Source organism: Prionailurus viverrinus, chromosome C1 (genome assembly GCF_022837055.1).
Source record: "Prionailurus viverrinus isolate Anna chromosome C1, UM_Priviv_1.0, whole genome shotgun sequence".
NCBI classification, from domain to species: domain Eukaryota; kingdom Metazoa; phylum Chordata; class Mammalia; order Carnivora; family Felidae; genus Prionailurus; species Prionailurus viverrinus.
Genome location: NC_062568.1, coordinates 202,576,521 through 202,593,227, shown reverse-complemented (window position 1 = coordinate 202,593,227; position 16,707 = coordinate 202,576,521). Strand labels below are relative to the sequence as shown.

The 16,707-nt window shown below is 53.9% G+C and overlaps 1 protein-coding gene across 1 annotated transcript in view; it reads right to left on the bottom strand.

Moving 5' to 3' along the window:
- SPATA21 (spermatogenesis associated 21) overlaps positions 1 to 16,697 on the bottom strand; it is a 30,707-nt gene extending 14,010 nt beyond the window's left edge. The window contains exons 1-12 of the mRNA XM_047869307.1: positions 16,240 to 16,697; positions 15,963 to 16,142; positions 14,580 to 14,830; positions 12,840 to 12,991; positions 10,399 to 10,618; positions 7,800 to 8,095; positions 7,370 to 7,418; positions 6,300 to 6,751; positions 5,792 to 5,880; positions 3,782 to 3,919; positions 1,585 to 1,656; positions 1,352 to 1,469 (exon numbers count right to left, since the gene is read on the bottom strand). Of these exons, the coding sequence (XP_047725263.1) occupies positions 1,352 to 1,469; positions 1,585 to 1,656; positions 3,782 to 3,919; positions 5,792 to 5,880; positions 6,300 to 6,751; positions 7,370 to 7,418; positions 7,800 to 8,095; positions 10,399 to 10,618; positions 12,840 to 12,991; positions 14,580 to 14,708 (1,715 nt within the window). The 5' untranslated portion in view covers positions 14,709 to 14,830; positions 15,963 to 16,142; positions 16,240 to 16,697. The remainder of the gene's footprint in view (positions 1 to 1,351; positions 1,470 to 1,584; positions 1,657 to 3,781; positions 3,920 to 5,791; positions 5,881 to 6,299; positions 6,752 to 7,369; positions 7,419 to 7,799; positions 8,096 to 10,398; positions 10,619 to 12,839; positions 12,992 to 14,579; positions 14,831 to 15,962; positions 16,143 to 16,239) is intronic.
- Positions 16,698 to 16,707: the final 10 nt, after the last annotated feature.

Below are 16,707 nucleotides of genomic sequence, written 5' to 3'. Positions count from 1 at the left end.
TTTGAAATGAATAAAAAAACCCAATGTGGATGGGTGACTAGAGGGCTGAGTAGACAGCAGATAAAACAAGTATGGCGGACAGGCAGTGATGGGATCTAGGTGGTGGGTATGTAAACATTCGCGTGAAATTCTCTCCGATTGCTGCATATTTGAAATTTTCAATAAACAAAGGGGAAAAAAAACCAAGCAGTGAGAACTTAAGAACAGAAAGCAAGGGAGTAAGGATTCGTTCTTGTTTGGGGAGAGAGTGCTTTGTGATTAGGGCAGGGCCCACAGGGCTCTGAGGTTATTGGACAGGATCTATTTTTAAACTGGGGACATTGGGGCGCCTGGGTGGCGCAGTCGGTTAAGCGTCCGACTTCAGCCAGGTCACGATCTCACGGTCCGGGAGTTCGAGCCCCGCGTCGGGCTCTGGGCTGACGGCTCGGAGCCTGGAGCCTGTTTCCGATTCTGTGTCTCCCTCTCTCTCTGCCCCTCCCCCGTTCATGCTCTGTCTCTCTCTGTCCCAAAGATAAATAAACATTGGAAAAAAAAATTAAAAAAAAAAAATAAAAAATATAAACTGGGGACATGGACACATGGGAATTTGTTTCATTGGTTTTAAAATTATACATGTATGTTCTTCAGAGTTATATATATTTAGAGTACTTTACAGGGGCTGGGGGGATAAAGACCTTTTTTGTCTTTGGGGTTGCTAAGCTGGAACAGCCTGCTATCATTCCCCCTCCTCCGGCCCCATGTGGACAAGGCCTGGTCTCAGCGACAGGGACAGGCCCCTGTGGGGGAGACAGAGAGACCAGCTGGGGCATTCTGCTGTCACGTGTAGCTTTTAGCCCTTGAGTGTCGATGTTCCGTTTGTATGTAGCCATACCTTCCTTAGACGAACCACTAACCACCCACCAGCCCACTCTGGAGACGTGGGGAGGTCTCCATCTCTAGTGTTCTCTGGCCCCAGGCAGCCTCCATTGCATTCCTTTTCTGAGACCGCCACACTGATAGAGCAAGAAAGAATTCTGCTGCTTGCTGCTGAGGTTGTTAAACTAGGAGGGTGTGAGTATGGGGCTGCCAGTTGCCATCCTTCCCACGGTGAGAAGAGCCTAGCTGAGCTTGGAGCCAGTGTACAGAGATGACGAGGAGGGACCGAGCCTTAATGGTATCATCCGGTCTCCTGGATCCAGCCATTCCTGAGACACGATCAGTTATGTGAGCCAACATATTCCCCTTTTGCTTCAACCAGTCTTATTTGGGTGTCTTTCACTTGCGACCAGGAACCCTAACTATCAGCTGTCAAAATACGAGGTGCCATTTCTGGGTCTGCGACCCTCCACCCCCAGCCACCAGCCCCACTCACTCGGTGATCTCCTCTAAGGCTGCCTCGGGTAGGGCCAGCATCTCCACCATCAGGGACAGGATCTCAAAGAGCAGAGTGTGGGGGTTGGGGGGAGCCGTGTCCGTCAGGGCGCTCTGTTCTGGGGACATGGGATGATGTCTGCCGTTACCATCTGGCAGCTCCGGAGACCCACCCTCCACCGGCCTCCAGGCCCCTCCCGGAACTCTCGCTGCTCTGGGCTCATCCCTGCTCACCCACGGAGGAGAAGAAACGCCCGCTGTCTGTCATCACAGCCAAGAAGTCCTTGAAGCCTACGCGACCATCTCCTGTGGAGGCCAGAGGTACAACAGTGGACGGGTCCCAGGCATTGCAGCCCAGGCGTGCTTACTGGCATTTACTCAATGGGTCTGATGATAAAACACGTATACGGCACATACTGAACACATATATCACATGTATTCAATGCATATATCTGTGGTGCAGACGGGAAAGTGGAAGGCGAAAATTAAAATCTCCTGCGTGGGAAGCTCCCAGAACTTGGGTCCTAGAGATAGCAGCCTGGATTCACATCCCCAGTCCACCACTTGCTATCTGTGCAGCCTTCGCAAAGTCTCTGAACCCCCCCAAGCCTTAGTTTTCTCATCTATAGTCATCCCTGTATCATGGATGATCATGCGAGGCAAAGTGTTTAGAACAGGGCCATGCATCTCTTACGAGCTCACTAAATGTCAGTGACTGTTATTATTACCACGTGCCAGTCACTGCACGAAAATTATGCGCCCACAAGAGTCCCACCTCGGCCTTCAAGGCCCGGTTACCTGTCTCCGGCCTCACCTGGTGCCAAGCGCCTCCGGCACGAGCGTGTTCTTCCACGGGGGGCCACGTTCCCTGTTCTGGGCCTTTGCACATGCTGCTTCCTCTTCCCGAATCCTCTCTACCGTCCTCCAACTCTCTCCCTTAGTGAGCATCCTACGTGTGCTTCTGCCTGACTAAAACCTGACCGAGTCAGCTGCCCCATTAACCACTCTCATAAATTTAATGGAGGTTCTGGAAGGCAGGGACTGGGTCTGTGTTGTTCTGCGCTGTATGCCCAGGACTTAAGACAGGTAGGTCTTGGGGGGGCCTGGCTGGCTCAGTTGGAGGAACGTGAGGCTTAGTCTTAAGGTTGTGAGTTCAAGCCCCGCGTTGGGTGTAGAGATTACTTAAATGAGTAAAACTTAAAAAAAACAAACAAACAAGACAGGTAGGTCTTAGCAGATGTTCTCTGAACTACTAGACAAATGAATGAATGGTCTCTCGTCCTGAAAACCACCCTCTGGAGGTGCTTAATACGCTTATCCCCATGTCACAGATAAAGCCTGAGGCACGGAGAGTAGAAAGCAGTTGCCAGAGGGTCACATAGGGGCAGAACTGGGGTCAATTCCTGGCTTGTGTGTGTGGATTCGCCCTTGTACAGTGATGGAGGAAACACAGGAGGCCAGGTAGTGGCCAGGACCCCAGGACCCTTACAGCTTCACTGCTCCCCGTGTCATGCATCTAGCCAATCAAACCACGTGCGATTCCCCTGATCCCCCCCCCCCCCCGCCATTCCTCTTCCCTTTGTCTACGTTATTTCCACCACCAGGAATGCCCTTCTTCCTTTTCTCTCCACCTAACCCCTGTCTAATCTTTCACAATTTGCCTCAGGCATCACCTCCTCCAGGAAGCCTTCCTCCCCGATCCCTTCCTCCCAGCCACCTTAAGTACTTCTTCCTTTGGTGACTCCTACTTCTGTGTCCCTGTCTAGGTGAGCACCTCAAGGGCAGGTCTCATGGGTCTTACACATCCCTTTATTCCCAGTGCCCAGCACGGGAATGGGCACACAGTGAGCATTTAATAAATATTTGGTGGATGAGTAGTAACAGCAGGCTAACGTCTCCTGGACGCGTCCCGCGCACCAGGCCTTGTGCTCAATGCTGTGCCTGGATCGTCTCATTTGCTTTCCGGTAGCCTGGTGAGATGGGTACTGCTATCAGGCCCATTTTACAGAAACAGGCGTGGTGAGCTTGTTCAAGGTCACACAGCTGGTCAAAGGAGCGACCAAGTCACAGGAGAATGTCCTGTGAAGCACACGTGAGGGCCTAAAAGGGAGGAGTCTGAGGAATCACCTACGTCCTGGGGTCAGAAGGTAGGCCGCGGTCATCTCTGGGTCCCCAGGACCTGGCACTGAGTGGGTGCTCAGAGAGCAGTAACCGTGGGGGCCGGGACCAGCTACACCACTCGTGGGCCCCAGTGCAAAATGAAAACGCAGGGTGGGGCCCCTCACTCAAAAATTACGAAGAGTTTCCAGACCGTGACAGCAGACCATTAAACTGCGCGCAGGGCCCTTTGAGCTCGGGGCCCTGTGTGACCATGAAGGTCCCACGTGGCTGGTCCTGCCTGGGACTGAGAATGACGCCTCCCCCCACTCACCATCGACATCAGCACTCATCAGGGCGTCCTCTACCTGGGCCGGTGTCAGGGAGATGCCCACGAGCAACAGGATGTTCTCCAGGCTCTGGGCGTCCAACTCGCCATGGCCATTGAAGACCTCAAAGTAGCTGCGGAAGGCTGCGGGGGCGGGGGGGGGGGGGGGAGAGCGCCGCGGGGTCACGTGAGTGAGGCAGGGACATTGCTTGTTGCTACCATTCATCCCACCCCTTCCAACCACCCTCCTGCCCCGGCATCCTTTAACACCATGGCTGGGAGGAGGGGCAAAGGTCACTAAAAGGACGACAGTGGAAGGCGCAGTCCCACTCACGCACTCTACTCTACTCTGTGTTACAAGGTCAGGCCAAGGGTTCAGCTGGTGCACCAAATGCTAACCTCCTTAGCAATCTTCATTTTGTACCAGGAGGGCACACGCCCTATTGAGGGCACCCCTGCTATGCGCCAGGCACTGTGCTGGGCTCTTTACGGCCGTGTTCTCATATTAAATTCTTACGACAACCTCTAAGAGTCGAATGCGTGTTCCTTTTGTAAAGATAGGGAAACTGAGGCTTCGAGACTGGCCGGGCAGGTCTTTCTGACCCTTTGGCTTTGGTGCTGTGTGGTCAATTATCTGCACGGATGTGGCTTCTAGGACAGCTTGTCTGGACCAGAGCAGAGGGCTGGAAGCACACTGAGAAAATTCCAGAAAAGCACCAACTGATACCAAAGCCACGGCCTGGTCATAACGTGAGAGTGCCTGGCTTCTCAGCCCTCTCGTTACAGCAAAATGCAGGGAGAGTCAACAGACCTAGAGAGACAGCTGGTTCCACCAGTTGACAATAAGCCGAGTTGCCCTCATGGGCTGAATTGCATCCCACCCAGATTCCTCTGTTGCAGCCCTAGTCCCCACTACCTTAGCATGTGACTGCATTAGAGGCAGGGCCTTTAAAGAGGTGGTGAAGTTAAATTAAAAAAAAATTTTTTTTTACTTTAATGTTTGTTTATTTTTGAGGGAGAGAGAGACAGAGTGTGAACAGAGAGGGGCAGAGAGAGAGGGAGACACAGAATTAAGAGCAGGCTCCAGGTTCTGAGCTGTCGGCACAGAGCCCGATGCGGGGCTCGAACCCACGAACTGTGAGATCATGACCTGAGCCGAAGTCAGACGCCCAACGACTGAGCCACCGAGGTGCCCCTTTAAATTTTTTTGTTTGTTCGTTTTGTTTTAGATAGAGAGCGCGCAAGAAGGGGAGAGGGGTAGAGGGAGAGAGAGAGAGAATATCTTAAGCAGACTCTGAAGTTGTCAGCACAGAGCCCGACGTGGGGCTCGAACTCCCAAGAGTGAGTTCACATGACCTGAGTCAAAGCCAGACGCTTAACCGACTGAGCCACTCAGGTGCCCCTGGAGGCGGTTAAGTTAAAATGTGACAGTAGCATGGGTCCTGATCCAATGTGACGAGTGTCCTTACAAGGAAAGGAAATGTGGGAAGAGACACCAGGGATGCGTGTGCACAGAGGGAGGACCACACGAGGACACGAGGAGAGGCGGCCGCCTGCAAGCCAAGGAGAGAGGCCTCAGAAGACACCAAATCTGCCAACACCTTGATCTTGGACTTCTAACCTTGAGAACTGTGAGAAAATAAATGCTCAGCCACACAGTTTGGGATACTCTGTTGTGGCGGCCCAAGCAAACTCTACAATTGCCGTGGGTGAGTCGCTGTACTTCTCTGAGCCTCGATGTTCCTATCTGTGAGATGGACAGAACAGTGCCTCTTCTGAGAGCAGTTGTGTTAACTCAGTGCCTGGCACATGATAGACTCTGAAGTCTGGCGCATAGAACAGACCCCAGGAAGGGGTCACGGGGAGCCAGAGAGCACTTTCGGGGAAGCTAGAAGGGGCCACGGCCGGCCACGGCTGACGGAGAGGTCACAGACTTGGGAGAGGAGAGAAGGGCGGAGGGAGGACAGCCGTGTGCCCTCCTGGGGGTGGGGTGGGGTGCGGCGGGGCTGCCCTCACCTTCCTCCTGCTTCAGGGTGAGGTGCTCCTCCGACCTCTCCTCCCGGGTCTGAGACAGCTTGAGGAGGCCGCGCTCCTCCAGCTCCTGCCTGCAGAGGACAGACCGGGGCAGGGGCACATGTCCAGCCACCCACCCTGGCCCGGAGCCTCCCCCAGGAAGCTAGGGGAGGGTGAGGGGGAAGGGGGGGACAGGGGAGGGAACCGGGAAGATGCTTGGGAAGTCAAGAGAGTCTCTCAGAGTGACCCTCGGTGAGGAGGAGGCAGGGGTGAGGGGCCATGAGGGGAAGGGACACACTGTGGGAGGGTTAGGAAGGGAAAAGCTGTCAGAGATGGGGGGGGAAAAGACCTAGGTGTGGGGGAGGGAGGGGACCGGAAGTGAGGAGAAACGGAGAGAGGACACCCGAGCAGGAACAGGTGCAGTGACAGGGACGAGAGTCTGGAAGGGAGGTGCCGGGGACACAGGGACACGGGCTGTGACCTTGGGCGCCCTTTGCGGGGTGGCTCCTACCGTGCCTTGGAGCTGCTCAGGCTCCTGTCTCCGCTCGGGTGCAGGAGTTCTGTCCTTCTCCAGCCCGCATCCAGGGTGGGGGGCGGCAGGGCCACCACGGGCCCTGGGACCGGGGTGCCCCCAGGGGCGGGGATTGACCCGGGGGCTGGCAACCGGGCCCAGGATGGGGCCATCACAGGGGCCGGCGCGGGGGCCTGAGGCAGGGTCAGAAGCAGGCTGGGGGCTGAGCTGGGCACAGGGGTCAGGGTCCTGGGGGACTTCCGGTTTGGCAGGGCCCGGGCCTTGGCCGTCGCCCTCCGATGTGTGGCCTCCACCTCTTCCACCTCCAGCAAGCACTTCATGAAGCCTTGCCGAAGGTTGCCGAGGTTCGGGGCCCCTGCGGCCACCGTGGGCGCCTGAGGCTGCTTCTGCACGGGATCCAGGTCCCTCCTGTCTCCAGTGTCCCTCGTCTCCTGGGGACAGGACACGGGAAGGGACCCGGGAGGCCTCCCGCCAGCCAGACTGTCCCACCCGAGCTTCTGCCACTCGCGCTCCGGGCCCTGGTCTGCCTCTTTCCTCCATAACTGCCCGGGACGACGCATGCGAGGCGCCTAATAAATGCCCACTCATTCGTCCGGCAAATCCAGCCACCTCCTGCGCCTGTCCCTCCCAATACGGGGATGGGCCGTCCCCAGTCCACCTCCAGCCCCCAGGCCATGCCGCACAGACTCCTGGGCCCTTTCTCCCAGATGAGACGCAGGGCTTGCCTCACACCCTGTCCCTGAGGGTATCGGCTCTGCTTCGTCCGTCATTTTCTTCCTAAAAAAAATCTCCCCCCGATCAACCCCTCCAGCTACCAGCCCAGGGCTCTGCTCCTCTTTCCAAGCTCCAGAGTACAAGGGCATCCTCTGACCCCCCCGCCCCCCCGCAAGACGCACACACACGCCTACGTGCAAACACACGCGCATGCGTGTGCCTCACGTACACACTCACACTTACGCCTTCCCCAGCTGGACTCCAAATACCACAGCCCCTCCTTCCTCTTCCTGCCCACCTGTGCCCTCCCCACCCCCCACTCGGGGTCTACTTACTGGTGGAGGAACAGGCCCTGGGGTTGGCTGGGTCTCCACCCCCTCGACCCTAAACAAGGGAGAGACCCCGGGATGGCGGAGGGGCTCAGCTCAAGACTTGTCCTTTGCGCCGACCGTCCCTCCGCCCCCAGGACACTCAGATGATCCCTGCATCCCTCCGGCCTTCTAATCTCAGAGGGGCCCCTCATTCCCTCACATCCCCACGTGAGGACAAGACCCTTAAAGCACAGGTTTGCAGCACAAAGAATTCTGGTGTCAGAGCTATCGTACAGATGGGGAAACTGAGGCCCGGAGGGGCGTGACTTGCCCGAGGTCCTACATCAGGTCAGGAGGAGTCAGGACTAGAATTCACCTCACCGGTAACTTACCAGAAGCATGTCCTTGTTGGGCCAGGGAGTGGGGTAGGGGATGGCATCGGGGGATGGCTTACCCTCCTTTTGGGGGGTCCGGTCCTGGCGTGGATGGTGGGAAGGAGTTGGCCGTCTTTTCCTCCAGAGTTGCCAGGGGCATTCGGGGCCCTGCCCCCTGAGAACTGTCCTCATGTCCCCCTGGGCCAGGCTCTGGCAGAGCCCCCTGTGGCCCGATACATGGGGTGTCCACCTCCTCGGCGGGCTTGTCTCCCAGTTGCTGCCCACGGCTGTCCGAGGTGCAAGAAGCCTTCACCGGCTGTCCTATGTCTTCCCCATTAGCTGCCTGGTGACCTGGGGGAGGCCGCCACTCTGGGTCCTGCCAAGGACAAGGATACCAAAATGAGGAGTCCCATCCTGGCTCCCAGGTGAATTCCACAGTCACCTGGAGACCAGTTATCACAGGCTTAGTCTCATCCAGGCACTGCAAGCGTCCTCTTACTGCGTGCTCCCAGCACCCCTAGAAAGCAGCACAGATTCTCGTGTTCAGGGATGAAACGCTGAGGCCCGTAGGAGTCATGGCCCACCCAGAGTCATAGGCGTAGAAAGGGAACTTGGAGGAGGTGAGGCAGTTCCCTTTGAATAGGGTTTCCCGAGGAGGGTTCAGAGTACAAGAATCCCTAGAAAAGGAGTTTTACGTCAACCGATACAGGACTTATTATAAAGTGACTTGTGACCAAGACAGTGTGATACCGGAATGAGGCCAGAGAGATACATGGAACAAAGAGAGTCCAGAAATAGGCTTCCACAGGCATGTTCAACTGGTTTGCAACGAAGGTACAAACCCAGTATGGAAAGGAGTCTTCAGTAAACGGCGCTGGAATGGATGGATGGCCACACGCAAAAAACTGAACCGCTATCTAACACGCACGCACGCGCAAGGATTAACTCAAGACGCATCCTGAGATGTAAATGTTAAGCCTAACATGATAACATTCTTGAGGAAAACATAGGGAGAACTTCTGATGTGACCTTGGGTTAAGCAAAGATGTCTAAGAAACACCAGCAAAAAATCAAGCCCTGACGAAAATATTGACACATTCGGCCTTATCAGAATTCAGAACTTCCGTTCTTTGAAAGTCACTGGTAAGAGAATGGAAAAGGCAAGACACAGACTGGGGGAAAGACATTCGCCAATCACACATCCGATAAAGGACTTGTGTTCAGAATATATAAGAACTCTCCAAACTCAATCGGAAGAGAAGAATCTGATTTTTTTTTAAAGGCAGTAAGTGAAAGGACAATGCACAAAATGGAAGGAAAAAAGTGTGTAAATCGTTTGTGTCGTAAGAGTTTAGTATCCACCATATATAAAGAACTCCTACAACTCAACAATAAGATGACTAGTCCGATGAAAACAACGGGCAAAGCATTTGAATAGACATTTCTCCAAAGAAGACCTACGGATGGCCCAGAAGCGCATTTACAAATGGTCAGCATCGTTAGTCATTAGGAACACGCAAACCCAGGCCACCATGAGAGTCCCCGAGGCACCTATCAGAACACTTAAAATTAAAGACCGGCCCTACCAAGTTTTGGGGAGGATGCGGGGCGGCTGGAATTCCAGGACGTCTGGTGGGGATGTGAAATGGCACCACCACTTTGGAGAAGACTTTGGCAGGTTCTTAATAAGCTCCACATACGCCTACCGTATGATCCATTCTACTCCTAGCGATTTCTTTGCTCAAGAGAAATGAAAGCCTTTGTTCACGCGGACACGAAACGTTCGGAGAAGTTTTATTTGTCGTAGTCAGAAAGGGAGAACAAACCCAATGTCCGTCGGTAGGTGAAGGGATGAAGACAGGGAGGTAGGGGCCTACAACGGAATATCGCTCAGCAACAAAAAGAATGAAGTATTCATACTTCAACAGCACGGCTGAACCCCAACATCATCAGGCCAGGTGAAATTCGAGGAAGTACAAACAAACCCAAAGAGACAAAGAAGCAGATCAGTGGTGGCCTGGGGATGGGGTGGCGGAGGGGCAGAAAGGACTACAAAGGGCCTGGGGAAATTTTAGTGGTGTGTGTGTGTGGGGGGGGGGGAGGTGACAGATAAGGTTTGTTTTCTTGATTGTGGTGCTGGCTTCACGTGCACCAAAACGTCAAGTTGTACAGTTGGAGTATGTGCGAGCGTGGGTGCATTATACCTCACTGAAGCTTTAAGGAAATAATCTTAAAATGAAAATAACTGAAAAGGTATTTTGTAGTCAAAGGAGTTCGGAAAAGGCACCGCGCTCTAGCCATCTCCTGCGAGGTCCCACGAAAGCTCGGCCGCTAAGAAGCAGCTTCTAGGATATCCTAGCGTGAAGAAAACTTTGTCTGAGCTTTTTAAATCCAACATGTGCCCGTTCTTATTGTACACGTAACCCCCAAGTCCTCCCTGCCTCCATCACCCCTTGACATACTGTGGGGCCACTCCGGAAACAGGTTGTAAAGGCTTGCCGTGGGCGATCAAGAATATCCAGAATATCCCAGTGACCCACACAGACTGGGCACTCGACATCGCCAGGGCACAGAGAGGAGCACACACGAAATGGGGGGGGGGGCCCGGGAGGCTCCTCCTTGGTCTCCCCCAGAGAGCAGCCATTCTGTGCCCTCCTGTCACATCTCCGTGGACATTACCTGGTGGCTCTCGGGGGCCTGACCCTCCACCATCCCTGGGTTCTGATGTCTCCCCGGTTGGCCCTCGGTCTCCTTCCCTGAGCCCTGTTGCTGCTGCCCTTCCTGTGCCGCGGGGACCCTGGAAGGCAGCACCCCCAGCTCACTTCCTGGCTTGGCCTGATCACGGCCTCCTTGCCGCAATCCGGGCCCTTGCTGGGGTGCCGGGGTTGACTGCTTCTTCCTGGGGAGAACGACAAAGCGACACCTCAGCTCCTGGATTGGGCCATCGTTTTATATTCTTAGACTCCTTTGTATTTCCCAGAGCGCCCGTGCAGGACTAGGCACACCATAGGTGCATACTTAATGCTGGAGAGAATGAATGGAGGACTGACATGAATTCCCCAAATCCCAGATACTATGATGTCAGTGTCTCGGGGCGTTAGGATTTTATTATTGTTGTTGTTCAGAATAAAAAGAAACATCAGGGGTGCCTGGCTGGCTCAGCCGGTGGAGCATGTGACTCTTGATCTCAGGGTTGTGAGTTCGAGCCCCACCTTGGGTGTAGCGGTTACTTAAAAAATAAAAGAACCTTAAAAAAGAAAGAAAGAAAGAAAGAAAAGAAAAAAAGAAAAATCAGAGAGAAGAGAGATTGAGGGGCTTGAAGGCTTGAGCCTAGGCTCATAAAGCTGAAGGAGACAGCTCAGGGTTTCAGTCTGTGCCGGTCTGATGTCACTTTCGTGTTCTGGAGTATTTCCCCAGGCTTCTTCCTATGGATGTAACATGTGTATTTCTCATGCAGATTTAGTTCATTACCATCTTCAAACAATTGCCTAATTTTACACAGTTACGATTGTGTCGTGTGTACAGCTTTGCCATCTTTTTTCAATGATCGTTTAAAATTTTTTTTTTCAATGTTTATTTATTTTTGGGACAGAGAGAGACAGAGCATGAACGGGGGAGGCGCAGAGAGAGAGAGGGAGACACAGAATCGGAAACAGGCTCCAGCCTCTGAGCCATCAGCCCAGAGCCTGACGCGGGGCTCGAACTCCCGGACCGCGAGATCGTGACCTGGCTGAAGTCGGACGCTTAACCGACTGCGCCACCCAGGCGCCCCTATGATCGTTTTAACCTAATTTTTTTCCGTGCCAAAACATCTCTCATACACATGCCTTTTAAGTGGAAGTAGAAAATTCCATATTCGATAAATAAGCATATTCGACTTTACCATTCCTCTGTAGTGGGTATTTAGGGCATACTGGCATTTCCAGCATTTTTAGCATTTAAAATGACGTGGCAGAGGAAAAAAAACTTGCGTAAAACTTTGCCCGCGTCGCAATTATTTCCTCAGGGTGTATTTCTAGACATGGATGAAGGTAAAGGTATTTTTAAGGCCGTTGAAACAAATGGCCAAGTTGTTGAACAGATGTGTTGAAATGGTTTCTATTTCTACCGGTTCCCATCTGGGCGGAGGGGGGCTCCGACCTAGCTCTGCTTCATTTCCCTAACTTTCCATGTAGAAGAGATTATTCGGAGGCTTTTGGTTATAAGCAAATTAAAACGATATGCTGACTAGTCTGAACTATTCCTATTTCTCAAATCTTTCCCTTTTTGCTTCTGTGTTTCTCTTTCACTTTCCTCTTTTGAAAAAGACTACACTCTGGGGCTCCTGACTGGCTCAGTCGGTGGAGCATGGGACTCCTGATCTCAGGGTTCTGAGTTTGAGCCCCACGTTGGGTGTAGAGATGACTTAAAAATAAAATCTTTAAAATATAAGAGCCTCATACTCTGGTTTCTTTTCAGATCTTATAAATCTTTTGCCTTTTAAAATAGGAGTCTTGGGGCACCTGGGTGGCTCAGTCGGTTGAGCGACGGACTTCGGCTCAGGCCACCATTTCACGGTTCGTGGGTTCGAGCCCGGCTCCAGGCTCTGTGCTGACAGCTCAGAGCCTGGAGCCTGCTTCAGATTCTGTGTCTCTCTCTCTCTCTGACCGCACCCCCCCTCCCCATTCATGCTCTGTCTCTCTCTGTCTCAAAAATAAACATTAAAAAAAATTTTTTTAATATGAGTCTTACTGTAGACAAGGTAAAAATACAATATTTAGAAAACAGTAACAAGAATGCCATGTAAATGTGTGTTTCTGAGTCTCAGCCTCTCTTTTGTTCAGTCTTCCATTAATTCGGTGAGCACATGTTTATTGACCATCTACTAAGTGCCAGGCACAGTCCCAGGCATGAGGGGTTTGAAGCAGAGCAGGACACATCAAAGAAGCTTGTGGTCCAGTGGGTCTAGAAGCCAGTGCAGATGGAAGGTTCGGGAGCGATGATGTAGCGGGATTTGTGCCCCCGTGAGAGAGAAGATTAAGGGCGCATTTGCCTTAGGCTGGGAGTCCTGCCTCATCCCTGTCCCCCAGGTGGCTCACAGAGTTCTCTCCCGGACCTGCTTTAAGAAGTCCCCAGCTCACCCCGGTTCTGGCGGCTGCCTCTGCTCCTGGGTCCTGAGCTCCCGAGGCCCTTCCTCTGAGGCTGCGCTGTGTTCTGGTCCCTTCTCTGGCCCCCCTGGGGCTGATGAGGGCTGCTTCCCACTGCCCATCCCTGCAGCATCTGGAAACGCAACCTGGAACCGAGATGCCCATGCGCTAGCCCAAGGGTTGGCCACAAGTACCCATTCTGGAGGGCTCCTCCCTCTCCTTGGACATCGTCCAGGCCTCAGGGACAGGGACATCCTGTGCTGACTGCGGAAGGCAGAAGGCGCTGCAGAGAGGCGAGGAGGAGGAGGAGGAGGAGGAGGAGGAGGGAGAGGTGCGGGAGAGGGGGAGGGGGAAGGGGAGGGGGAGGAGACAGGCAGCTGGAGAGTGGCTAGGCGTAAGACCTGGCCCAAGCCAGCAGCGCTAAGGGCTCTAGCAGAAACCTACAGTCCGTGGTAGCACCTGAGCCAAGGGAACCCCCTGAGGACAGCCTGACGGAGCCCCCTGGGGGACATCACGACCCTCAGAAGATCCAAGAGAGGCTTCCACAATTTCTGCTACTTCAGAGGTCAGGCTCTGGAACCGGATCTCGATGCCCATCTTGGCCTATCAGTCCCTGGCTGAGCCAGTGACTGGAGCCAGCTCCGACCCTCACCTGAGGCAGCAGACTCCAGACGACCTGCCTCAATCACTTGAGGACAGTTGTTCTAATGCAAGGTCGAGCCAACACTGAGGACACCTACGCTCGGGGAGGCAGAGTCTGTGCCCCAGGCAGTGGGGCTCAAAGGGGTGCCATGGCCCGCCCAAGGTCATATGGCTGGTTACATAACCGGACTGAAACCCATGACTTTGTTTGTTGAAAAAAAAAAATGAGGGGTAGAGGTGAAGGAAGCCCTGAACGCTTGCCCCAGCCTCCTTCTAAGACCGGCCCCCCTACCTTCAGGCGCTCTCCCTGCCCCCGAGGGAAGCCGTGATTTATAACAGAAGCTACAGGGAGAGGGTAACACTTTACCCAAGGGAATGTTGACTTTTTTTTTTTTTTATGGTGACATTTTTGGCTCTGGGGAAACCAGATGAGAAGGAGGGCTTTCTCTGTGCTCTTCAGTTCATGCCCCTTGGCACCTAAAAGAATGGCTGGAAAGAGGCTGAGGGGTATGATGGAGGCTTAGGATGCAGGCTGAGGGCTGGGGAGGGTCGTGCTGGAAGCCTTGAGCAACTGTCAGGGGACTGGAGGGCCTAAAGGGGGCTGGGGGCACACAGCAGAGTAAACAGGAATTCTGGTTTTGCTCACCCAGCATCTATCCTGGTAAGAGAAGCCAGTGGAGTCAAGTGAGTACCACCTCTGGCTCCGTTATACCAAGAGATCCAGGCCACTCTGCTCTGCCACGGTGACTAATTCAGGGATGAGCATGTGACCACGATCTGGGCCAGTCGCAGTGATACCAGAGACTTCCTTCAACTATTACAGAGAGGCTCTCTTCCTGTTGGGGACGCTATGCCAGAGGACATAAGATGAGAAGATTTTAACCCGAAGTGGCCAGGGCAATCCTTGCCACCTTTCAGGAAGGGCCTGCCTGGGAGCGTCACACTGGAAGGCAGAGCCAACAGACACTCATGTAGCACCTTGATCCAGCCATACCTGAAGCACACCCGTAGATTTGTCATCTACCCAAGCTGACGTAGGGAAAGGTGCCGGCTGGGAATAGCAGGGTCAGAACATGAGGTGCAGGGCCCTACCTGGCTGATTTCTGATATGGTAGGCTCAACACCAGGCCTCTTGCTGGTGGTGCTCATGCCAGGACTTGGCTGGGCTCCTGGAGCCTTGATCCTTCCCTCCGTGTGCATCTGGGCGTTTCCGTTGTCCATTGTGCCACAGCCAGTGAGGGTGCCGAGTGAGGGGCATCAGTTGCTGTGGTCCCACAGGAGAAATCCAATCAAAGTTCCACCAAGGTCATTACCTAAGCACTCTTCAGCAGCCCACCTGGAACCTGTGATACAGAGAGCCTGGCTCAAGGGAATAGTCAGGGCCCGGCCCACACCGGAGAGGGATGCAGCGGAAACAGAGAGCTAGCCACACATTCATCCTGATTCTCACAGTAACTCCGAGGAGCAAAGTCACTGGCCCAGGGTCCAATGCCAACTAGGCCACAGAGCAGGAATTAAACCGTGGGCTGTCGGATCCCCAAACACACGCACTTTCTCCTACCCCGGCATTTCCTAATGGGTGCTCTTTGGTCCTAATATTGGTCCCATGAGGTACAGCACACACACACAAAAAGAGTTCTGAGGCCAAATGCATTTGGAAAGTGCTGAGTTAAAATAGAATAGGCTCTGGGGCCCCTGGGTGGCTCAGTCGGTTAAGGGTCTGACTTCGGCTCAGGTCACGATCTCGCGGTTCGTGAGTTCGAGCCCCACGTCAGGCTCTGTGCTGATGGCTCAGAGCCTGGAGCCTGCTTCAGATTCTGTCTCCCTCTCTCTCTGCCCCTCTCCTGCTCACGCTCTGTCTCTCTGTCTCTCAATAATAAATAAACGTTAAAAATTTTTTAAAAAATAGAATAGGCTCTGTGCTGCAGAACTTCTCAGAGCCTTCAATGTGCATGTTAAATATACATTTTAAAGAGTGCCCCAGAATGTCACGGCTGTTGCTGCTATAGATGAAAACTCCAAGTTCTTCTTGGGGTTAAGGAACAAGAGCTGAGAACATCTGTCTCGGGAACCCCAAGGTCTCCAATAGCAACATTTAGTTCGCCAAAGCACCCTCCACCCTCCCCCGGACACATCCCTTTCTAAAGCCTTTCTTGGTGTCTCTTCACCACCCCCTACTCAAACATGTTTCAACCTGAGCAGCCCTCCCACAATCCTAATCCCACAGACCCCCAGCCTCTGTGCCCACATCCCACTTCTCTGTCTCCCCAACAACCCCCCCCCCCCCCACCATTCTTCAACCTCCCACCTCTTCTCCAAGCTTCTAGCCACCTCAGCCACCTCCAGCGTCTGGATTCCTCTGAGGTAACATTAACACTATTTCTATGGCTGCATCACAGACCCCTTTATACTGTTGACGATTTCTAAGGGTAAATCCCACCCCCCCCACCCCCCACCCCAGTGCAACCCTGGAACCTTGAAGATCTTGATGGTGCTTTCACTTTAAGCCAGGGCAGGCCAGTCAACAGACACAGGAATCTTCTATTTGCTGGGGGCGTTTGCAGGCGGTGCTTTCCTAAGGGCTCTGTGGGATCACTGGGTTCAGCCCTGAGGCTCAGAGGAGCCCCGTGTCTCGTCCAGCGCAACTCAGCTAGTCTGCAGAAGATCTGGATTCAGACCCAGCCCTGTGAGGCTCCCGGGACCGCCTGTCTCACCGTCTTATCTCGCATCCAAAGAAGCTCAAGCCACTTACTCGTCTACCTACGTAACCAACAGCTGTTTAACAGACACCTGCCCAAGCTGGGCACGGCACCAGGTCCTGAGGATGCGCTGGCTGTTCTGAAGGCTCTCGCAGTGTACGGGGAGCACAGAGCAGGTGCTCCCAACAGCCACGACCCCCAATCCCCACTCCCTCCTCCTTTCCTCCCACCCCTAACTACACCCCGATCCTTCCTGCAGCTAGGCCTACGCCCCTACAATGCAGACGAGACCTCCATCCCGTGGGGCGCCCGCCCCAGGCACAGCACCCGTCTCCCCAAGGATCTAGTGTCTCGCTTGGCACAGGGAGGTCAGCGCTGTGACCAAATCCCTCCCTCTGCCCTGGAAGTTCCTTGCTCCTCCCAGTCTCTCTCCCATGAGGGCCCCCGGCACATCCCCCTTTCCTCCGGGCATTCCCGCCCCAGGGGTGGATGACCCATCCGGAGGACCGCCCTTCCAGACC